The sequence below is a fragment of the Delphinus delphis genome, chromosome 7 (genome assembly GCF_949987515.2).
Source record: "Delphinus delphis chromosome 7, mDelDel1.2, whole genome shotgun sequence".
Taxonomy (NCBI): Eukaryota; Metazoa; Chordata; class Mammalia; order Artiodactyla; family Delphinidae; genus Delphinus; species Delphinus delphis.
In genome coordinates this window covers 3,348,701-3,372,935 of record NC_082689.1, presented here as the reverse complement: position 1 = coordinate 3,372,935, position 24,235 = coordinate 3,348,701, and the positions used below count along the sequence as shown (strand labels likewise).

Below are 24,235 nucleotides of genomic sequence, written 5' to 3'. Positions count from 1 at the left end.
AAATTAGTGCAACCTTGGTATCGAATGGTCTGAAAAACGTTTTAATGGCCACAGAATATGGCACTGAGGATGTTCTATCATGTCTTCGTTTTCCTGTTGTTGGACTTGGAAAGGTTTTTTTACAGGTTTTTTTTTTTCTCTCAGTTGTGAGTAACATTGCAGTGAATGTCTTTAAGAGTAGATATTGTTTTGTACTTCAAATGATTTCCTTAAATTAGAATATTAGAAGTGCAAATATAGATTTTAAAAGTGAAAACATGTGTGAGAACCCTGATATTTGTTTCAGGCTGCTTTCCTGAAAGGCTATATCAGTTTACGTTGGCATCTGTGTTGTCTGAAAGAAAGTGTCTTCCTCACCACAAGATTAAGTGCTGTGCTTATTCTTAGCCTTTGTAAATTTGAGAGCTAAAAGCTGGTGGCTTTTTGATTCTTCATTTTTGGAAGTTCCTTTTCAAATTGCCAAGACACATCTTGGAGTGTTAGTATTTATTTAATTTTTTTGTTTTTTGGTGATTTGTAGGTTGCTTATTAACCCATTTCATAGCTATTGCAAATATGTTTTCTCAGTTGAGATTAGGAGTTGAACATCTTCCTCATTGCCTGAAAGAAACATGCCTACCCAGGTGCTTGATAGCGCTAAAATAGGTTCTCCACTGGGCTTATCTTATAAGATGTTGAAGCCGTCACAGTACTTTGATCACATGAATGAGAGCAGACGGTTGGACTGAAGTGGGACCACAAAGATGACTCCACCTCTGGTAAATGCATACGCACACTCCTCTCTTCAAAAGGAACACAATCCCTCTAAACACCGACTGGCTATTCCATCACATTGTTCCCTAGGAAACAGTTGCTGACGAGCAGAAGCCTACAAGTTCTCCTCAGCTTCCACCCCTGTGTGCGATGTGTCTGCTGGACACAAAGCCTCGCTCACCACTGCCTGGAGAGTGGGCTTGAGTCAGCTTCTGGCACGAGATCACGAGAGTCTGGACAGATCTGAATGTTAGACACTGAGCCATTAACAAAAACCAGCTGGGAGGAGTACGTTTCCTGTGTTCTTGGACATTTGACAAATGGTGGTAGATGGTTGTAATTCCAAAAGGGAAAAAATAACGCATAATCTAAGGATGATTTGTCAACTGGGTTTTTTCACCGAGAGGAAAAAGTCTGAAATGTCCCCAGTAAAGCTATTTGCCGTTGTTATAACGCAACTGGCAGGGCAGAAAGCGGTGTTGTTGAAACGGAGATTGCTCTGTTCTAGGTGTGGCTGCTTGGCCGTGTGACCTTGGACAGGTCACTTGTCAAGACTGGAATAGTGACATCTGCTGGAAGCAGCAACCAGGCCAGATCATGTCTGGAGGCCCCTTCCAGCTGTGGTTTGAAGAAAGAGAGAAAACATTTGTTCGATGGAGGCGGGGATGGGGTAGGAAAGAACCAGGACTGTGGGGAGGGCAGCACAGCTGAGCTCCTGGTGCGGCCCTGCGGCCTCGAAACTGTGTCAGCTGGAGTCCATCACTCCACTCCCAGCCAAGGTTTCCACACAGATGCCCGGGATTTAATAATACCCACCTTTCAGGGCTGTTGAGGCTTAAATGAGATCAACCCATAAAATGCCAAGGCAGCATCTGACACAGTGTTCAGTGACCATCTGGTGAAGGTTTGGGGACCACGTTCCTGCCGGTTCTGCGTCCTGGGCTACATCCGGCTGCACTGCCCCCTGGTTACAGGACGTTGATGAGCCACTCACCCCGTCTCTGCCTTGGTCCCGAATCGGAGAGTGGGATCCTTTCTCTTGATGGGGCCGTTGTGAGAAATAGCAGAATAAAGCACGTCAGGCATTTCAACAGCATCTGGTACACAGTGTTATCACTTGTTTTTATCATCAGCCTCACGGAGAAATGTTTCCTGTGAGAGTTCAGCGGAGGTGCTGAGCAGAGCACACGGGGGCCAGGGGGGTGCTTACAGCGAACCTTCCCCTTCCAAGGTTCCCGTCCACCCCCTTGTTTTATCTGAAGAGAGTCACGATATCTTCAGGTCGTATATGGAGAACCAGTGAACTAAGGGAACCCCTTCTGGTTCGCGTGACAGTTATTGCTGTAACACCGGTATCCGCCTTTGCAAGTGATGAGCAGTGAACTTGTGTCGGCTCGTGGTGTCAGCCGGGGACCGTGTAACACATGCACTGCTCACGTACCCTGCAAGTGGTAGTGGGTGGTTCTAGGCTGCCATGGAGGTGCAAATCCAAGAGCCGGAGACTTTCCACACCAGTTCGGGCTCTGAAGCACTTAGCCTCAACCTATGAAAACAAACCAGGCGCCGCCCATGGTCCCACGAAAGCTATTTTTTTGTCACACGTCAGAAACCCAGGATGGCACAGAACAGATTCTCTCCCGCTGTTGGACACTTAAGTCAGACACTTTCCAATCAGAGGTGAACCACTGCAATGACATTTGTGTTGAGTCTTCCGTATTCTCACGACAATGACAGAGAAATGCGGCAGGGAGAGCTGGGGGCAGGGGAAGGGGCCAGTTCAGGGGGTCCTGCCAAGGCTCAGGGGCTGCAGTGGGCCGCCCGCCAGCTCCTTGCTCCTTCCCCGCACTTCCATGGTCCCCTCGGAGAAGCTGGCCAGCTGGCCAGGGGCTAGGGCCCCTGCTCAGTACAGGCCTTACATGTGTCTGGGCATGCGTGTGCGTGTTTCCCTTGTGAAATATCTTAGACCACCTCTCTAAGTAAATTACAGTTAGAGTGACACGAATGACCGGTGTGGCAACATTTTTCTTAAGGCTTTTTCACTGTGCGCCAGGTTGAGAGTTTCTTCTCCCCATTCTAATCTCTGCAGCGGTATGAACGGTACTGTATTGGGTCCTCACAGTTTCTAGAAGTCTACGGAAGCCCAGAACAAGCAGCTTAGTCTCAGGACATATAGTCACTGATGGACCCTTTACAGAGGAAGGGTCAGTGCCCTCCATTTCTTGTCTTGTTAGTGACTTTTTAAATGTGGTAGACAACATAAAACTTCTTAAAATAGAAATGGAAAATGTGGTTCTTAGGCAAGTGAGTTAGACTTTTGTGTTCAATGAGAAATTTAAGATTTGAAAAATAAAAAATTGAATAGAACTCAAAGATTTAAAAATTCTTAGGTATCCATTATGATCCTATTACTTGTTCAAAGTGGAAAGCAGAAAATTTTCTGCACCTGCATAACACAGATTTTATCTTGCCTTTAAAAAAAAATTGACCTAAATTTAAGTTCGTTTTATATTGGGTTTATTATTCTGGTTACTCTAAGAGAGTACCTACCTTATCACATATTGAAATAAGACCTTACAAATATCTTAGAATTGATGATATATATTTTAAAGTATTTCCCTTAGCTTGAAACTCTAAACAAAACCTTGCAATGTGATTTACCTTGTATTTTCAAGGATTGCTATAGATAAGCCAGGAAATACTGACTTTCAGTGACGCTAGTAAATAGTTACAGTGTTTCATTTGTTCACAGAGCATGATGAAATGCGTTTGCAGTCAGTGGAATTGTTCAAGCTTTACAGAGTAAGAGGAGACGTATCAACGTATCAATGCGTGTACGTTCCATCTGGGGGACAGAAGAGTGATCTTGTTTCTATAGTAACTAAAACTCTGACCTGAATGAGCTTGTTACTAAAGTTCCTCAGCTGAGGGGTGGGTCCTCTTTGATTACAATTACCGTTACGTTTTTATAAATTGTCTTCGTGGAAAGAAAGAAACATGGGGATTCAGTCTCAAAGGTTTGAAGTCAGCACCAGGAGGCAGTCTTCTGTCGCTGGCCTGTGGGATGTAAGGGCGATGGTGGAGTGGCTGGTGGCAGGACGCCAGGCCGGCATCTAGAAGGCTTGGTGATGTCTGGGAGTTTGCCCTTTGCCCGGCTCTCAGAGGGAAGCCTCACAGGTCTCACAGGAGGGCTCTCCTTCCCCAGCCCTCCCCGCTGGGAATCACTTCTTGTTTCCTTAGAAACGCAAAGCTGTATTTTCCGTCTGCGTCTGGGGATATGTCCATTGAAGGTCACGGCGCTCACCATGACAATTAATTCCTTATTCAGCAATTATTTAACATCAGTCTTTCCCCCGGAGGTGGGGCTGCTCCTTGCTCACGGTTACGTCCGTGGTCCTGACCCGCGGCAGCCCTCAGCCACACGTGATGACTGACGGAATGAGCGGATGAGAAGACTCTGCAGCAGTGTGGGGGGTGGGGTGGGCACTGGGGACAATTCTGATCATTCTGGGAGTCACGCGGAGGCTGGGTTAAGGCAGTGGCTCTGGGGGCGCGTTGAAGTGACATTAGGAGAGGAAGCCGGCTCGGCGAGGCACCTCCGGCGGAGGGGGGAGAGCACCAACCTCGCAGGGGCGGGCGTTTACTGATGTCAAGACCTGGCAGCACATTTAGTCCTTACAACAGCCCAGGAGGTTGTGACTGTTACTGCCTCTCCTTCAGTGATGAGGGAACTGAAGCCCAGACACATTAGAGAAAGCCTTCTTGGGAGGCAGTGGCTGGTAGTGCCCCCTCGGAGGAGGAAATGCGGAGGAAAGACCCTTGGAGGCGACACAAGTTCCGTTCTGAATACGTCTCGAGCTTGAGGTGACTTTGGGACCTCCGGGTAGAGATGTCCACCTGGCAGGTGGGCTGAAACTTGGATAAGTCAAGAGAAAAGAAATAGAGACCTGGTGTTGGGGGACATCTGGGTCACAGTCAAAGTGGTGGGGCTGAGAGGGGACCTTACAGGAAAGAACTCTGAAGACCACCCAGGAATCCATGTCCCCCAGGAGAGTGGTTGAGGATGTAAGCACGGTTGTGTGTCTACTTTATTTTCTGTGGCATTCAGAAATAGGCAATATGATCGATAAAATGCACAAGTTACTGTTTACTATTTGCAGGATGGTTGATAATATCAGTTAGAGAGACGCACCAACGCATGCATTTGGGGTGTATTATTTTCCCTTTCAAAACAGAAAAAGAAACCTGGTATTGGTGATCAGTCATGTGATCATGTGATCAGTCATGTGACTTTTTTAAGCAAAAATTAAGGAAGAAAAAGAACTGTATTCGACATCTTGAAACACCCAGAAGGATTCTTAACGTTGGGTCCAATCATCCTCCAGGGGTCTTTGTTTAGGTTTCAAAGGATCCCTGAAATTGGATCAGAAAAAAAGAGCAGCGTTACCTCCAATTATGAATGTAGCCCCAAAACTTTAGAAGTGTGTGTGATTTCATCACCAAGGACCAGCTATGTTTATGTCCGTTTTCGGTGGTTGCAGACAGCTGTGTCGATATTATGGTGGATATGAGCTCTTGTCACTCAGTACATGAAGAAAGAAGCTCGTATTGGGGCTGGTTATTAAACTGTTGCCTCTCTGCTCCAAACACGGCTTCTTCCCAGCCCTGTGATGCTGGGGCTGGAGCCCTACACACCTCATCTCCCCGGGCTCTGCCCAGGCCCTAGAGGCCAGCTGTGAGGCCAAGGAAGGAGACAGGACCACTCCTCCCTGTCTGCCTCCTGTTTCTGTGAGCATCACCCCAGCTACGGCCTCCACCCAGGCAGCCGCCGTCGGTTCCGTTTCTAGTATTTTTCATGCTCCCAGAAACTACCGTCATGGAGCCCCGTAGTAGATTCTGGAGCACAGTGCCTTCCGAGCCTTCGGGGTATGCTAACTGAGCCCTTTGTTCCCCCAGCCCTAGCTGTTCCACAAAGTATTACCTCTGTGTTACCCGAGTCCCCTTTGCCGTCTCAGTCATCCAACATCTGTATTGAATTGCTCCTATTAATAGAACTGGTGTCATTTCCTGTTTTCCTCTCTGGACTGTGATTGATACGATATATCACAATTTAAAAATATATTTTGATAATATATTTCAGAATAATCACTTTCCTTTGTAACCCTATACACTTTGTTTTAAGCACTTAAAAATACCATTCTGGGACTTCCCTGGTGGCTCAGTGGTTGGGAATCTGCCTGCCAATGCAGGGGATGTGGGTTTGAGCCCTGGTCCGGGAAGATCCCAAGTGCCGCGGAGCAACTAAGCCTGTGCGCCACAACTACAGAGCCCGCGTGCCACAACTACTGAGCCCGCCTAGAGCCCAGGCTCCGCAACAAGAGAAGCCACCGCAGTGAGAAGCCCGCGCACCACAAAGATGAGTAGCCCCCACTTGCCACAACTAGAGAACGCCCACGTGCAGCAACGAAGACCCAACGCAGCCAAAAATTAATTAATTAAAAAACAATACCATTCTGAGAATGGCCACAGGCTTCACCAGCCTGCCAGGGGCATCCATGGTACAAAAATAGGAAAGAAGTGAAAGTGGTGGGCAGCCTAATTAATTTCAGTTTCCTTTTAGGTTTAAAAGCCTCTAGGAACAAAAGGCATAAAGGTTTTTCATTCTTCCTTTCTTTTCGAATAAAGTTACAGAGAAAAATGAAATTCTGTGTTATTTTCCCCCTTTAAAAGTAGTACATGCATAACAAAATAATCATTGGAAAATAGAAGGAAACAAAAAGCATTATAACATAAAGACAACCATGGCTCTATTTTGATTTATTTCTTTAAGGTCTTTGTTGTTTATTTTTTCATAGATGTTATTGGTGTGTGTGTGTGTGTACTGAGTGTGTGTGCACTCAACATTGTCATAAGCATTTTGCATCCTATTACATACTCATCATAGACACCATGTTTATAGCCAGAGGGATGCCATAAAGTAGGTATCCCAAGGTCGATTTGGCCACTTTCTTACAGTGTAAAACTTTTACTATAAATTATTTTTTATTGTGGTAAAATACACATAACATAAATTTCACCATCTTAACTATTTTTTTCATCTTAACTATTTTTAAGAGTACAATTCAGTAGGGTTAAGTACCTTCACACTGTTGTGCAGCCGTCACCACCATCCGTCTCCAGAGCTCTTCTCATCTTCCCAGATGGAACCGTATCCATTGAACACTAAACCTCATTCCTATGTCCCCTCCAGCCCCTGGCAGCCACCTTCTACTTTCTGTATAAATTTGACCATTCAAGGTATCTCCCGTGAGTGAAATCATACAATATTTGTCCTTCTGCATCTGGCGTATTTCACTTTGCATAATGTTTTCAAGGCTTCATCCACATTGAAACATGTATCGGAATTTCCTTTTTTTAAGGCCCAGTAATATTCCATCGTATGGACACACCACATGTATTTATCCATTCAGTGGACCCTCGGGTTGTCTGACATTATTAAGCCAACATGAAACCTTTAGCACAGGCCCCTCGGGAATGCTTGCCGGTGACCACCAAGAGGCAGCCGCTGGCGTCCGACCCTCTCCCAAGTGTGTCTGTGTCTCCCTGCTTTCTCCCGTTCTTCACTGCCTACTCCCCTTTGCCTCCTTCCAGCCTCTTTCCACGCTGAAAGATAGAGATAGTTCTACTACATTTTATTTTAAATGTATTTTAAATAACCGTAGAATATTAGAAGTGAAAACTTTGAATATTTTTATTCAAAACTCTTAGTTGCTTCACTGTGGAACAATTTCTTCTTTTTCAAAAATTGTACCATAAGAGAGTCTCTTTGCCCAAAAAGAGAAGTTCCTGGGCTTCTATTGCCTAATACCATTCTTTGCAGACACAGTCAAGTCCAGCCATCCGGAGCAGAACGTTCAACTAGGAAGTGACTGGGTGCCTGAAAGACAATAACTGTCCCAAAGTTCAGGCCACTTGTTCTAGAAAAGTAATAATGGTTGCTCCTACTAGAGCCTCACGACTTAGAATTCCAGTTAGTCTTCCAGTTCCATGGGCTTAACAAGCTTATATATTTCCCCTGCACCAGGGTGTGCCCTGCAGGCTGTGGGTTCCGGGCTGCAGAGATGCAGGCTGAGATAGGAGCCACAGTGGGGTGGGGCCGGAAGGCAAGAGGGAGGGGCCCTTGGTCTGGGACGAAAGTTAATTCCCACATCCCTTTGTAAATGGTGACTGGTTACATTAGATTTAGGTGAAATGCGCCCTGAAGTACTTTGTAACATTGTGCATTTTGTAAACCAAGCGCTGTGCTCACAGCCAGCATTTTATTTATTTAAATACTGATTATGAATAATCACTCATTTAATCCTTATAAGTGGTATGAACTAGGTGCCATTGTTACTCCTATTTGACAGATGAGGAAACCGAGACATAGAGGTTAACTGGCCCGAGACCAACAGCAAGTTCTAGGCAGGGGTGCGGCTTCCTGCCCACGCAGTGTTGGCCCCAGAATCTGAGTGTCATCCCTCCACAGGGCCTCTCCCTGCAGAAAACAATTGTATGGTAACACTCACAATAATAAACTTTTCACTGACTTCAGTACTAATCTTTCTTCAATTCGCTTTGCCTGTTTATCTTTTATTGGTCAAAATTAGATTGTGGCCTTTGGGCAAGAGTGTCTTGTTCTGAGACTTATAATTTCTTTCCTTTCAGGGGCTTTATCAGGTGACTGACAACAAATTCTCTGTTTACTGTATAGGCAGCTTTAATGCTGTTTAAATGCCAATAAGGCTGGTGTCCTGTCCTGTATTATTACAGTGCAAGCACAAACCCACAAAGCTGCTGAGTCCTTACTACTTCCCTAATTGCAGAGTATCCGATTTAAGAAGAGACGGCAGACCAGGGCCAGTGTAACACTATAATGATGGGAGTTCTGATGTTCAGACAGGATAAAGAAATCGGCAATAGAACTACCGAAAAGTAGTTATACTTTTTGTAACTACTTGCAGATTTGTACATAGCTAATCCAAAAAAATCAGTCTAAAACTGAGAGTTCAATGAAATAATTTGTGATGATATAAACAAAAATCCATTGCAGGGGGGAAGGGTGAGGGAAACGGATAGTTAGGGAGTTTGGAATTGACATGTGCACATGGCTATATGGATAACCAACAAGGACCTACGGTATAGCACAGGGAACTCTGCTCAATGTTATGTAGCAACCTAAATGGGAAAAGAATTTGAAAACGAATAGATACAGGTATATGTATAACTGAATCACTTTGCTGTACACCTGAAACTAACGCAACATTGTTAATCAACTATACTCCAATATAAAATAAAAAGGTAATATTAATTAATTAAAAGAATATGTTCAGGGAACAAGTTTCCCTACTTCCAAAAAAAAAAAAAATCCATATGCCACAATAATTTCTTAATAAGGGTAGAAGAACGGCAAGAAGATAAGATCCCATTCAAAAGAGCATTTAGGAATAAAGAAATATGTAGGACCTATATGAAGGAAGGTATAACAATATACTGAAGGACATAGATTAAAAAGTGGAGAGAGAGATACCTTGTTTCTGAATTAGAAGACTCGGTATTAAAAAGATGTGAATCCATCCCAAATAATTTATAAGTATAACGTAATTCAAAGAAAATCCCAGTTTAGGGGACAAGGTTGGCTTAAAGTTAAAAGCTAACTTGGAAGAATAAACAGTGAGACGAGCCAAGAAATTCTTGCAAAAGAATAATGAGGGTGATTTTTAACTTTTTTGTAGCCTACAGGTTCTTTGTTCAAACAAAATCCTACTTCCCTGTTCAAACACTTTCAGTGGGTCCTTTACTGCCTCCTGAATAAAGTTCAAGTTCCTTAAACTATTATATAAAAAAAGAGCATTCAAACAATATCTAAGGGTATTCTGAAAAGCAATAAAATTCCCACGAATCCACCACTTAAATAGAGCAAGCTCTTTTGTTTACCGCGTTTCCTTCCAGTCTTTGTCTACATTCGTACATTTGTACAGGGTTGTATTCACAATACACTTGTCTAAGGACCAACGATGCCAAAAGCTTGGCTCTGGGGAGATCAATAAGCCCAAAATTCGGGGCTTGGAGGAGGGGAGGTTCCAGAAAGAGAGCAAAGCTCCACGTGCTCAAAAATGCTGACACTGAAGCCTTAAACCTAATTAAGTGACTCGGGACTCCACCTACGGCTTTTCTAAACCTGTATGTAAATTGTAATTCCAGAGTCTCTTATCTGCAGGAAAACTAATCTGCGTTCTTTAGGATAACAGGCAGAGTGTGTGGCAGGTGCCAGCCTGGGGTCCCACCGTTTATCTGCCACCTGCCTGGTGGCTGCGTCTCTCCTGTGTCACGTGGGAAGCTGAAGAGGTCACAGGAGTTGCCGGAAACTACAACCTAGTAAGCGACAGAGCAGGGATTCCAACCAGCTTTTCTCCCAAACCTCTGCTTTGGAGGTTTGAGGACTCTTGTGCTGGGCTGGCTGTGCCGGCTGCTCGCGCCCCGGCTCTGGCTTTGCGCTCCATCATTTGCCCCTTTTTGATTGGGCCTCTTCCCAAAGGGTCAGGAGGCAGAACTCAGTTCTTCGACCTTCTCACTTACAACGTTCTTCCTTCCAGCCCACCTCCGCCATTACACCCTTGGTCTTGGCATGACTGTACATCTGAAACCTCAAACTTCCCACCCTGTGGCTCCCACTTCCTACCTTTCAGGGTCTGGTGCTGACTTCCTTCCTGACTACAGCGCCAGCTCTGCTTTTGAGTTCTTACTTGAAAAAAAAAGAGGGCTACGGACATTAGAGAACATGTTGAAATTTTTTTTTTTTTCTTTTTGCAGTACGCGGGCCTCTCACTGTTGTGGCCTCTCCCGTTGCGGAGCACAGGCTCCGGACACGCAGGCTCAGCGGCCATGGCTCACGGGCCCAGCCGCTCCGCGGCACGTGGGATCTTCCCGGACCGGGGCACGAACCCGCGTCCCCTGCATCGGCAGGCGGACTCTCAACCACTGTGCCACCAGGGAAGCCCGTGTTGAAATATTTCTGTCTTGATCATTATTTCTGTGCATGTTGAGCTGTGTATTTGTTGAGGTGACTTGTCTGTGTAAGTTGGTAAGTCAGTGTCCTTCTACAGTGTGAGTGCCTTGGATGGAGACTGAAACCCTCTAGATCAGGGGTTCTCAACAGGGTTCTCTTTCCCTCCCAGAGGACATGTGGCCATGTCTGGAGACACCTTTGGTCATCCAGGTAGGGTGCAGAGCGTTACTGGCATCTAGTGGGTGGAGGCCAGGGATGCTGCCAGTCATCCTCTGATGCCCAGGATAGCACCCCAGCAAAGAATTACTTCACCCAAAATGTCAATAGTGCCGCTATTAAGAAACCCTGCTCTATAGTTATATTAGAGTTTCCTCATAAAGTCTCACCCCATATTTAATACAAACGCCTCAACAGGAGTGGGGATAAGAGGAAGGGGCTTCAGTGTAATCTGAGTAACTAAAGTCAAACCCACGGGTCAGAAGAGGCATTTGGAAAATCTACAATGGGCTTAGGGAACCACGCCCTTCCATGAAGGTAGGCGGGTCGAAGCTGCCCAGTGAGGTGGCAGGTATAAAGGTGCCTTTAATTGACCTCTCGGCTGGCACTCAGAGGTGACGTGCTCAGGAGTGGCTATTTGATCTCCTGCTTTTCCAGAATTTCCACTCTCACGCTAAACATGTCTCTCCAGATGGCTGTTCTTCGCTCTTCCTTAAACTTCATCTAAAATCTTCATTTTGCAAAGGTGAGGCTTTTATGTTCTATGTTAAGTCCGCTGGAGAGATACCTGGTTCATACAGATTGATGATAAAAAAGGTGCCCATAATCTGGTACTTTCCTGGAGGCTAGCAGTTGACGACTTTTCTTTGCCCTTTGTTTCAGGGGCTGAAATGCAGAGGGGAAAACCCTTATTTAGGGTGTGGGCATGTGCGTTTAGTGCTGTGCTAAAGTGTGTTCCAGTCTTTATTTTCCTCTAGGAAACTTCATTTTCTTAGAAGGATTATTTTAGGGATGCTCTTTTAGAAATTTCTGTACCTTAGGTTGGAAGGTTGCTTACTTCTGACATTTCTGTCTGTCCTGAAGTCAGGTTGTCTTCAAGTCAAGCTGTTTAGTGGGAGTGCCTGGATTTTAAACCGTTGAATTCACCCTGTGTGCCCTCAACTTTCCCTGTTTGCTATGGGTACTGTTTAAATTTAGATTATAAACTGCTGTGTTCCCCACACTTCCTTTCTGTGACTGACATTTGTCCGTCACCTTTGTGGCCTGATGGATCTCTGGAGTTTTCAGCCAGCGGGGTAGAGACTTGTTTCATGGCTCTGATTGTTAGACACGTTCTATCTCTCCTAGAATGTTAAACTCATAGGCAAGATTACTGAGACCGGAGCCAAACAAATCGGTGAGAATCTAGAAGAAATTTTGCTTCTGTTTTTTTAACCATCATTTTATGTTCCTAAATATATTCTGAAGCATTTCGTGTATTTCTTAGCAGTGGGGTGTTCTGTTAGCTAGTGAGTACAGTTGTTGAAAGTAAAGCCTATTTTCCTTATTTTACTATCAATTCTGATCAAAAGTTTCTTAAATGGACTATTCTGAGTACATATATAGATATTTTTTCTTTGCATTAGGGTTGACTTACAGGGACTTTTCCAAGTCTTTTCCTATGTGATTGAGAAAATTGTAATGGATTTGAGTTGTTTTGTTCTCAATATTTTTAGAAAATAATTGGGTGGTATTTGCAGTGTGTTGTGTTCATGAAAAACAGGACTGGTTTTCCTAAGAGGTGCTTTATTGGAGGTGTTTGTGGCCATTTCCTTGGACACAATATATGGTGGTGGTGGTGGGGGGTTCTGTGATCATCTGGTCTGGTCTTAAGGGTCAACAGTTCTGAGGAATGGATTGAAAAAATGGCTGCATCCCTCCCCCCTCCAAGATTGCTGTGGACTTATTGCTGGACGCTTTTGGAGATGAACTTAATTCCAGAGTAAAATAAGTCAGAAATTATTTTAAATGTGGACAGATTTTACCCTGCGGCAGCATTATTGGGCCTTCTGGAGCCCCGTGGAAGGGCTCTGGGCTCAGGTACTGAAAATAGCATCACCCTGGCTGTACCAGAGGCGGCTGTCTGGTGGGTCCTTCAGTCTCTGCTCCTCCCAACCTTCGTCGTCCCTCAGTTCTGTGTCCACAGTCTCTGCACCAGGACTGTGCTTCTTGTTATCTGTCCTCTCCTGGCCACTTTGGTTTTCTCATCCCCATTTAGCTCAGAATCAGGCCAAATCCTGAAAGTCCAGAAATGCCCTCACCACTGTCCCTTAGTCAACAGTCTCCCACACGCCCACCCTGTTTTAGCTCAATCTCCGTTAACTCCCACTTTCCAGCCTCCAAACTGCCTCAAGTCTCTTCCATCCTTAAAAAAGACGGACGCGTGAACAAATCTCTCCCCACCCAAAACCTTCTTGATTCTGTCTTCCTCCGAGGCTGTAACGTGCCATTTATTTTGTGTGCATGAACCGTTGAAAATGCTTAAATGTAGAATTTCAATAAGAGGATACAATAGCCGGTGTTTTTCTAGTTGCAAATTAAAGCCTTTCTCGACCCTGGCCTCTCCACTCCATCTACCCTAACACCAGTATTCACGCCAGCCTTCTGAATAGTGGCTTCCAGAAGGCGCCTCTGATTTTCTGTTTCCCTAACGACCCGTCGTCTGTCTTGGCTTGTTCTTGACACTCTCTTATTCGTTAAATGTAGGAGTCCCCAGATTCCTTCCTTCAGCCTCTTTTCTGTTATATGCATGCTACCATTTTCATCACCACCTTAAACCGGTTCATACTGCTGGTGCCAACGTGCCTGCTGGACACCTTCCTCAAGGCTTTCTGCCCCACTTCAAGTTCAGGGCAACCAAAACTCAAGCTCATCACCTTCCTTAGAAAATCCAAAGGGATTTTCAAAATATATACTAAATATATACTAAATGAAAAAAAAGTGGTGAACTGCTGCGTGCCAGGTAGTTATGCAAAAAAAAAATCCAAAAGTCATGCCGTTTTAAAAAGAGAGTTTCTATTCTCAGTTGCTACCAAAAATATAACATACTTAAGATCAATGAGAGTTAATGATAAACTATCAAAGTCCTCCATTTTCCTGGGAGAATCATCCATCCATCCATCCATCTGTGAGGTGAGCATCTGCTCCCTTTTTTTTTTTTTTTTTTTTTTTTTTTTTTTGGCGGTACGCGGGCCTCTCACTGTTGTGGCCTCTCCTGTTGCGGAGCACAGGCTCCGGACGCGCAGGCTCAGCGGCCATGGCTCACAGGCCCAGCCGCTCCGCGGCATGTGGGATCCTCCCGGATCAGGGCACGAACCCGCGTCCCCTGCATCAGCAGGCGGACTCTCAACCACTGCGCCACCAGGGAAGCCCCTGCTCCCATTTTGGAAGAGCCCACTCAGAGTCTCTGGGGAGAGTGAGGACTCAGTCACAGGCAGCGGTGAGTAGGAAGTATGAGGCTGTAGGACACCCGGCACAGGGCGGGTGCTCAGCAAGCAGGAGCTGTCTGTACGCTAGAAACCAGCTCTCTTGCTTTCTAGCCACTCTTGCCCCCAATATGTCTGTCCACTGGAGGCAGGCAGGACCCAGGCCCGAGTGTCAAGTTCACCGTGGGCCTGATCTGGGCCGGCTGACTGTGGGGTACAGTTTTCTCTGTGAATGGCAGGCGGGGACTGGCTCCCTCATCTGATGTTCCTACCAGTGCCCTGGGTCATACCAGGAGAGCGAGCTACGGCCTGGACCTGGGTACGCGCACTGCTTTGCCAACACCCTTGGAGCAGGAGATGGGGTTATTGGTCCAGGTTCAGCCCAGGGAGACAGCCTGTCTGGTGACTGTCTGTTCCCAGTGAGGATCCCTGGGTGGCTGCGGGGAGGGAGCACCTCTGTGTCAGGCAGTGCACCAGATGCTAAGGGCTTGGACTTTTAGCAGGGACTTGGGTTAAAAACCTGACTTCACTCTGCCAGTGTGCATCTGTGGACAAGTTATACAACCTTTGTGGGCCTCCGTGTGTGTACACCTGCCTAAACCTCGTTTTATTGTACTTCACTTTATTGTGTTTCAAAGATACTGTGTTGTTTTACAAATAGAATGTTTGTAGCAACCTTGTATTTAAGAAATATGTTTCCTAAGGCTATAGGTGCCATAGACAGTGATTCCTCTGATGGGTCTGGGCACCTTCTACACACCATTAAGAACATTTGTGATTCACCAGAAGAGGTCCCAATATCAGCATTAACAGAAGTCGGGGAGAAGTTGATTCCAGCCCTCATGGGTGACTTTGAGGGGCTCAAGTCTTCGGTGGAGGAAGGGCTGGTGGTGGGAGCAGCAGGAGAGCCAGAATCAGAAGTGGGGCCTGAAGATGGGACCGAACTGCTGCCATCTCATGATAGAGCTGATGACTGAGGGATTTTGCTTCTTGTGGATTTGCTATGAAAGTGGTTTCCTGAGATGGCATCTGCTCCCGTGAAGATGCTGTGAAGATTGTTGAAATGTCGACAAAGGAGTTAGAATATTTCATCAACTGAGTTGATAAAGCAGTGGCAGGGTTTGAGAGGAAGGACTCCAAATTTTGAAAGAAGTGCTACTGGGAGTAAAATGTTATCAAACAGCATCGCGTGCTACAGAGAAATCGTTCGTGAGAGCGAGAGTCACTCGATGCAGCGAACTTCATTGTCTTATTTTAGGAAATCACTGCCGCCGCCCTAGCCTTCAACACCCACCACCCTGATCAGTCAGCAGCCACCAGCACAGAGGCGGGACCCTCCCCCAGCAAAAAGATTATGGCTTGCTGAAGGCTCAGACTGCACCAGTGTGGGCCCAGGGTCTTTAATATAAAGAGCTGTGAGGTCAATGACAGGTTCAGTTTTCCCTTCTTTAGGTCAAGATCCCACTTCTCGCAGGTGGACTCTATTTCCAGCCCCTTCCAAGATGCTGGGCAGCCACTGACCTGCAAGCACCTAGTCACCGTTTAAACCCAGGGACTCTGTCCTGAGAGGCACCTTAGGTTTTGTGGCAGCTTCTGTCTCGGGCATCCCTAAAAGCCACGATGGTTGTGGTGCTCTGAGCCCCCTCAACAGAAATGTAATGTCGAAAATCTCAGAAGCAGTTCTCTGACGTGCAATAAGGTTACACGCAGGCACTTAATTTCTTAAGGGAGCCCCTAGAAGAGAACAGAAGGTAAGTAGAATGATCTAATGGTGCTCTGGGAACTCAGACTCATAGCTAACCAGCAAATGCCACAACATTTAACCACTTTGGGGTCGCACCCGAACATGGTTTACTGGTCTTCGTGGTGCTGGGCTGCTTCTGGGTTCACCAGCTTTGCCTCCTGCTGTGGTCGATGCTGAGTGCTAGAGCAACGGAGACAAATCCTTCCAGGATGTAGCACAAGGTAGAGGGCGGGCAGGGGAGGGCACAGTGGTTCCTGGCTGCACCCCTAGTGAATAACCCACACAAAACCAGTTTCCAGATCCCAGCCATAACAGCTGTTTTGCATGAACGTGAATTCCCAGCCATACTGATTACAGCGGCATAAACATCTCTGTGTTGCTTCTACAAACAGTGAGCTTACATGTATGTTGTAACCTTATACGGATCCTTCTGACTAATATAAAAACCACTTCCTATTATAAAGCTGGTTCATGAAGGGATTACCCAGATTTGCACGGCACCTTTCAGTTTACAAAGCATGCCACACAGGCACACCTCGGAGACATTGTGGGCTCGGCTCCAGTCCACCGCAGTAAAGTGCTTATCACAATAAAGGGAGTCACACGAGTTTTACGGCATCCCAGAGCACATAAAAGTTATGTTTGGGGGCCTCCCTGGCGGCACAGTGGTTGAGAGTCCGCCTGCCGATGCAGGGGACACAGGTTCGTGCCCCGGTCCGGGAAGACCCCACATGCCGCGGAGCGGCTGGGCCCGTGAGCCATGGCCGCTGAGCCTGCGCGTCCGGAGCCTGTGCTCCGCAACGGGAGAGGCCACAGCAGTGAGAGGCCCGCGTACCGCATAAAAAAAAAAAAGGGGGGGGGGATGGAGACTGCCTGGGAAGGGGCTTCCTAAGGGGCCCTTTTCACTAGAGAGCTACTTATGTCAAAATGAACAGAAGGCAACTAGACCCTCTACACTTTGTTCTGGGGCCCCGGGGTCTAAGTAACACCAAGAAGTGTGAATTCAGCACCATTTAAAATACAGACTGACATTTCCCTACAGCTGGGACGGGTCTGAGCCATCTTCACGGCATGGCTGGGCTGGAACACATGTCAGAACGTAGAGGCCTCTCATCTAGAAGGATGTTAGCAAAGCAGTTTTCTCTAATTTGCTACTGCTTAGTAGAATCAGCAATCTCTTGTGCCTTTACTATCATTTTATTGTTGGTATTGTTAGTTTGTTCCTGGGAATAAAACTGGTCAACCAGTTGCTTCTCCCTCCACGATAGTGCCCTCCAGCCAGGCCCTCTCACAGCTTTCGTGGAGGCTGTGGGTTTGTTGTCTTCTCCGGGGCTACCCACAATCTCTCCCGGTTCTCAGCCATTTAAACCTGTCGTTGCCCAGCTTCCTTCCTGCTGCAGAGAAGGGCAGGAAGGCCTGGGCGCCTGGAGGCCAGGAGAAGAGAGCGGGCTGAGGAGCAGCAAGGCGGCTCCCCTGACTGTGCTCAGTGGGGGTCCTCCCCTCCGCCCTGGGCGCTTTCATTATCACTGTCATGTTTCAGATGAGACTCGAGACACAGGGGCTCCATAACTTAGTCATGATCCCACAGTAAGTGGCAGAGGCAAGAACTGAGCCAGATGGTTTAATTCCAGAGCCACCTGACCCCTTCCCTATGTGGTTTTCACAAAACTGGTAAGTAGCCATTGGACGGCCACCTGGGAGCTGGGGAGGGTGCAGGTGTCTACAGGCATTGCCCTGTGACAGTCAGGACAAAAGAAGCCTGTTCCCTGTGCCCTGCTCAGGGAGATGTGGTCATAAGGTTCCAGGTGGCAAGAAGCTCTAGAATTTGCTTATCTAGATCAGAATATTCAAACTGAAGACTCCCAGAAGGCGGTTTGATTAACTGGCTATCATTCTCATCTGTGGAGCTCTTAACTAAAATCATCTTTGCTTTCCACCATAGATTCCCTAAGTCCCGTACTTGTTTATGTAGAACAGCTTAAAATTATTTTTGCCAACTAGTTTAACTCTATAGAATCAAGAACTGTAATGCACTGACGTATTTTAAAAGTGTTATAGCGAGAAAACAAGGTATTAAAGGTACGCATTTCCATCTTTGAAAATTATTCTTGCCAACCTAACGCTGCTATCCATCGAGGCCTGGCGCTGTGTTCCCGCTCATCAAAGTGGAAACCTGTTTCTCCCGCAGAGGCCACTTTGGGTCTTTACTCGGCCTTGCTTTTCTGCTGTCCCTACTCTCTCCTAGGTTAGGACCTCGGTCCCTCAGAACCTTCTCTGTTCCCCACCCCGCTACGCCCCCCGACACATACACCCTTCCTTCCAGAGCCCCCTGCCCTGAAGCCAGAGTGGGAAGGCGAGTGCACACGGGCCTTGCGCTAACGTGTTACCGAGGAGGAGGTGAGTGGGGCAGAGTGGGGAACTGGGGGACTGTAACATTTAAATGTATATTTGCGGTCTGTCGAGGATTTCGCTGGAGCCGCCTTTGCAGAGAATTAGGGGCGGGGAGGTGGTCTTTCTGAGAACGGCCTCCGAAAACGTGCCCCCAGGGTATGGGCAGGAAGGGCCCGGGACCGCCTGGACGCAGGGTAGGAGGCCGGGCGGGGCGCGGAAAGCTTCCAGGCGCCACAGGCAGCGGGCTGGGCCGGGGCAGGTTGGCGTTCCGATGAAAATCTGCGTCGCTTCCTGCCCGTCGCTTCTGCTTCGGCCTGGCGAGGTCAGGAGACGTTTCGTTGCTTTGCATGTAGAACTGCTAAAGAACGAGCGACGCGAGTTCTGCGGCTGGAGGAGGCGCGTGCTGGGCGGCCGGGGCCCCGTCCCGCCGCTGGACGCTCCTCTCCACGCCCTCCCCGCGCGGCGCCCGGCGGGGACCTCGGATCGGCCCTTGCCCCGCACGACCTCCCGCCGGATCCCTGGCCGGTGCAGCCCCCCGGCTCTAAGACGCCGCATCCGCGCCAAACCGCGTTCTTCTGCCGCCTATTGCGGAGGGGGAGGCAGGCGGGGCCGCACCCGGCCCTCGGATGCTTGCTCTTACCCCCGCGGGCCGCGCGGTGTGGTCGCCCTGGAAGCCGGCCCTTTCTCCGGGTGACGCGTTAGCTGGGTACCCCGACCAGCAGGTGCTGCGGGACTCGGGCGAGGCAATCGCGTCCGCAGAAGCTCACTTCGGCCTGAATTTGGAGAACACCTTGGGGCGGGAGCGCAGCACCGACGGCGAGGGGGCCGGGGGCGGGGTCTGAGGGGCAATCCGCCCCACCCCTGCGCGGGCCCCGCCCCGGGGGCCCCGCCCCGCTCTGGCTCCTCCACCAGAGGACCCTGCCCCTCGCGCAGAACCCTCCCCCGCGCAGGCTCCTCCCCGGGGCGACCCAGGCCACGCGCGGGCGGCTCCCCACTCCTCCCCGGTCTTCCGAGGCCTCTCAGCTCTCCCTCTCTCGGCGGCTGGGTGGGCGGCCGACGGGGGCTGTGGGCGGGGCCGGCTACGGTCTTTTTTCCCCACCGCCTTTCGGGTGGGGGGCGGAGGAGGGCTGGGTGATGATTAATAACCGCGCCGCTGGGGCGCGGGGAGGAGCGCTCGCTGAGAACGGGCCGGGCGGGGTGCGTGGTGGAGCGCGGGCGGGACGCTTGTGGGAGGAGGGCTGGGGGCGGCCCCAACTGCTCTTCTCCCGGGTGCCGCCACCCCAGGCCCGCGGGCTCCCGGGCTCCGCCACCTGCGCCCCGCCCCTTCGGCCGCACTCCAGCCCCGGAACAGCGGAGGCGCGACCCCGCCTTGGGAAGGGCGAGGTTCCCGTCCCGACGCGCGGATTTGTCTCTGGGCAGTAGCCCCGCCGTTCTCGGCATGTGGCTGCGCTGAGAGCCGGCCCGCTCGCGGATCCGGGGAGCCGGGCGTTGGCTCCCTTTCCCTGCTGTGTGAGAAGGTGGACCTGCAGCCGGCAGGATGACCAACCCTGCGGCCGCGCAGAACCAGGAAATTGACTGTCTGAGCCCAGAAGCTCAGAGACTGGTAAGAAGAAAACACATTTTCGAAACTTTTGGTTCTGATTGCCAGTGTTTGGTCCTTATTGATGTTCTAGGAGCCAAGGGCAGGCGGCACCTTCCGCCGCAATCATCTGTGCCCGGGGAGGTGTGGGGCTGCCTCGCCTGGCCGGGGACCCCCTTAAACGAACGTCCCCACGCGAGCATGGGCGGGGGGTGGTGGCCTGCTCTCGGTTCAGTTCGCTGCTCGGTGTGCACTGCCCCCCCGCCTTGCGCTCTGGAAAGCACATTTCCCTGGGCAACGCCCCTCAGCAGGACGGAAAGGAACCTCGTCTGGTCCCCTCTGCCCGCAGTTACGGCCTTTTGACGGGCTCTGCCCAGCTGCGTGACTCGGCCGCGGATCCAGCCGAGGTGTGAGACCTGCGCGTGGTCTAGAGTTTCGCTCAGAGCTTCTAGTTTGATGTTTTACAAAATACAGTACCTAGGAACTGGTGCCCAGAGGCGGTGCCCTCGCTCTGAGGCTGGCGCCCCCAGTGGCTGGGTGGCTTGGAGCACTTACCCTGCGCTGGACCTTAGAACCAGTGCGTTGCACCCGGTTTCTCTAGTTCCCCCAAGGACCCCAGTTCCCAGATCCACTTTGACTGGTCTCCTGGGGTCACCGGGTCCGAAGGGGATCCTCCCTCTGGGGGATTTTGCAGTTATCCAGCTCAGCACCCAGCGTTGGAACCATGGATGTGGGAGTAGTTTGGCGTTAAAATCGGGCAGGGGGTGAGGTGGGGAAGGTTAGTAACTACCCCTTTTCATGTGGCTTGTGGCTGATGATGAATGGGAATATTTAAAGGTGAAAGGGCGTAGTTTGGAAAAGAAGCACATCATTAAGTTAGTACCGCAGACAGGGAGAGAGACCCTAGATTTCCACTTTATCCGGCCTGTGTGGAACCTTGATAAAAGTGTGAACCCCAAATAATCACTCCTTCAGCAGGTAGGAATTAGTCACCTACTGAGTGTTTGTGGAGGATTCAAGATGAATAAGACTGCCTTGCCCTGAGCTTCCCGGTCAACACCAGAGAGGAGTGTAGAAATAGATTCTGATGAATACACGCTTGAAAATGACACTCCTTGCTGAGGACAGGCGGGTGGGTATTTTTAAGGTCCTCGTTAGTGTGCTCCTCTGACCTGACATAATGTTCCACCCCTGGACCAGGCCTTTGGAGCTGGTTCCTACCCCTTAACCTACTTGGGAACCTACAGAGAGATCCTTGAATCACCATCAGGGAAGGGCCCTTGGAGGAAAGAAGGATGGGAACGCCGCTGAGAGATGCCCAAGCTCCCGAGGAGCCGCCTAGGCAAACCATAGATGGCAAGAACAGGCTGATGTTAATCCTGGGCAAGATCTGAGCTCAGAGGAATGAACTGCTGGGCAAGGAGAAGAAAAGAGTGACCATGGAGAACAGGATGTGAGGAAGGGAGCGCCAGGCCGTCAGAGGCAGGAGTAGAAATAACACCTGTCGCCCGAAGGCGCTGGCTGCACGCTCTCATTAACCCTTAACTTAACCCTGGGACTGGATCTGGTCGAGATGCGTGCTTCACAGAGATGCTGCTGGGAGCTGGTGACAGGAGAGACGGGGACAGCTGCCGAGTGAGGAGGTGCTCGGTGGGCACAGCCCACCTCCTACCCCGAGTTCCAGGATCCAGTAAGCTCTGAAAATCAGAAGTTGTTTCTCTTTTTTGTAAGTTGTCAGCAGGATTCATTTGGCGGTGATGGGAGGCTCTTTGCGGCCCCCAAGTCTCATCTTATTGTAGGTATCTGTGCCAAGGTCCCCAGGTCCCATTTGGCCCATGGGAGGCTATTTTCAGTCTTTATTCTTCTCAGTGTGAATATTCGTACATTTCTCTGCAGCCCTGTTAAGTTTCTTGATTAAGGGCTGTTACTCTGGGTTGTTACAGAATATATGGTGTATGCATCTTGTTACCTTTCTAAAATCCAAAAATGTTGAATTCTGAAACACATTTGGTCCTAGGGGTTTTCAGTAATCAATTGTGAACTTGCTCAAGTAAATAGCAGCAAAAACTTTTTTAGAGTAGGACTGTTTTTTCAGGTTAATGGTTGAAAAGGAAACCGTTGGGCTTCCCTGGTGGCGCAGTGGTTGAGAGTCCGCCTGCCGATGCAGGGGACACGGGTTTGTGCCCCGGTCCGGGAGGATCCCACATGCCGCGGAGCGGCTGGGCCCGTGAGCCATGGCCGCTGAGCCTGTGCGTCCGGAGCCTGTGCTCCGCAACGGGAGAGGCCACAACAGTGAGAGGCCCACATACAGCAAAAAAAAAAAAAGGAAAGGAAACCGTTGCTGAAGGACCAGTGGGGTGGGGTGGGGTGGGGTGTGTCAGAAGGAGTCGCTCAGCAGCCACCCTGGGCGGTAGTGTTCCAGCGGGAGAACGGTGGGCATTTCAGATTGGCTTGTGCTGGCTTGTGTTCTGTGCCCAGAGACCCTGTGTCCCGGGAACACGGGTCACCAGGGGAGGAGGAGGGCTGGGGCCACCTGGGTGTGAGGCCAGAGCTGGGGTTGGCAGGAGGAGATGGACTTGTCCAGCTCCATCTCATGGGGCAAAGAAAAAAGCAGGATCCGAGCAGGAAGTCCAGGCTCCTTGCAGGAGAGGACAGCGTAGAAACCATGTTTCTTTAACTTTTGTAACTTCCCCATGTTCCTGCCGGGTTGTGTCACCTCTGGAAGTTTTCCACATACTGATTAGCACTAAGTCCTCACAGACGACCAGCCCCATTCTGAGAGAGGCTATCAGGGTAGAACGTGAACCCCCAAGTCTCATCTTACTGTAGGTACCAGTGCGCAGGTCCCCAGGTCCTGGTGGCGAGGGGACATGTGGATGAACGGGGGTGGGTGAACACAGTGCTGGGGGGCCGACCCTGCTGGGCTCAACAGGAGACCTTTGAGCATTGGAATCATGGTTTGCTTTAGACGAATCGTTTTCCCAAACAGTTAAGATATAAAAACAGTAAGTTAGTTCTTTCCTCATAGTAGTAAGAGTGTCCCACTAGGGCAAAGATGGAGACTGAACTTCCCTTTTTCTTTAAGGGTTAGTTTCTGTTCAGCCTGAGCTAGTATCAAAGTAGTGGAAGCCTCCTTAGCAAACTTCTTGTACACCCTGCCGTCTAAACTGCCACTTACAGTGAGCACAGGAAATTGAGTTATTTATAGCAGCTGAAGTGTTTTCAGGCAAAGTTGATTGGTGTATTACCTGATTAGAGTGAGGTTCTTATCTGGTTTCTACAGAATTATGAGGCCACAAGTTGGTGCGGTCTGTTTGCCCCTCAAAAGGCAGCGTTCAAGAGGAAATTCTTATCCCTGAAAAATCAGGCTGTGTGACTCAGCAAAGGAAATGTGGTGGTGTTTTTTTTCCCGGAACCCACAGACTTTAGTTATTTATTTATTTATTAAACATCTTTATTGAAAGGAAATGTTTATGACTAGTTACTCATATGCCAGTGTTTCCGAAATATCTGATCATATTTAAAAGTTTTAATCTTGGAGCCCCATTGGCCATAAGGTTCGAAATGCTAACCTGTTAAGGCAGTAAGCCTGTGACATCTCACTGTATGTTAGACGTGGGTCAGGGAGAAGAGGAACTTTTATTTACTTTACTGCTTTTACTCTGGGCCACCCAAATTTTACTCTGTGTGTGTGTGTGTGTTTTAAAGCAGCTTATTTCCATATTTTCATGGAATGGATTTACCAGAACTTTCATTATTCAGACAGTCTAGATAAAATTAAGTAAATGAACTTCGTCTGAGTTAAACAAAGCACTATTTTGACTCCATCCAAGATTAAGTGATTCAGAATTGCCATGTGCTTGACTGCATACCACCACTAAAATCCCCTTTCTGCGCCTCATGTATTCATTTGGGGGAGGGCCAGAGTTTCAAGTGGTTTTCTCCTTAATACTGTAACTTGACAACTTTAAAGCCATATAAATAGTTTCGTTTGGACGCTAAAGTACAACTACTCTAGTTGTAGTTTAAATGACTATAAGGAAGATTTACTTTTCGTTTTAACTAAAATGTTTCATTTATATGTTTGTGTAATAGAGCTTATCAAAGCAACATCTTTTCTTTCTTTTTTTTTTTTTTTTTGCGGTACACGGGCCTTTCACTGCTGTGGCCTCTCCCGTTGCGGAGCACAGGCTCCGGACGCGCAGGCTCAGCGGCCATGGCTCACGGGCCCAGCCGCTCCGCGGCATGAGGGATCCTCCCAG

The 24,235-nt window shown here is 48.8% G+C and overlaps 1 protein-coding gene across 16 annotated transcripts in view; it reads left to right on the top strand.

Annotated features, from left to right (window-relative positions):
- LRRFIP1 (LRR binding FLII interacting protein 1) overlaps window positions 1-24,235 on the top strand; it is a 141,742-nt gene that overhangs the window by 36,906 nt on the left and 80,601 nt on the right. Inside the window, exon 1 of one of the 16 annotated variants that reach the window (XM_060015849.1) lies at window positions 19,575-19,997. The exons of 10 other annotated variants lie outside the window; for them this stretch is intronic. In XM_060015849.1, coding sequence (XP_059871832.1) covers window positions 19,932-19,997 — 66 coding nt within the window. In that variant the 5' untranslated portion in view covers window positions 19,575-19,931. Of the gene's footprint in view, window positions 1-19,574; window positions 19,998-24,235 lie in introns of those variants that run through there. 5 more of the 16 variants (XM_060015855.1, XM_060015865.1, XM_060015866.1 and 2 more) reach the window with 5 other exon arrangements.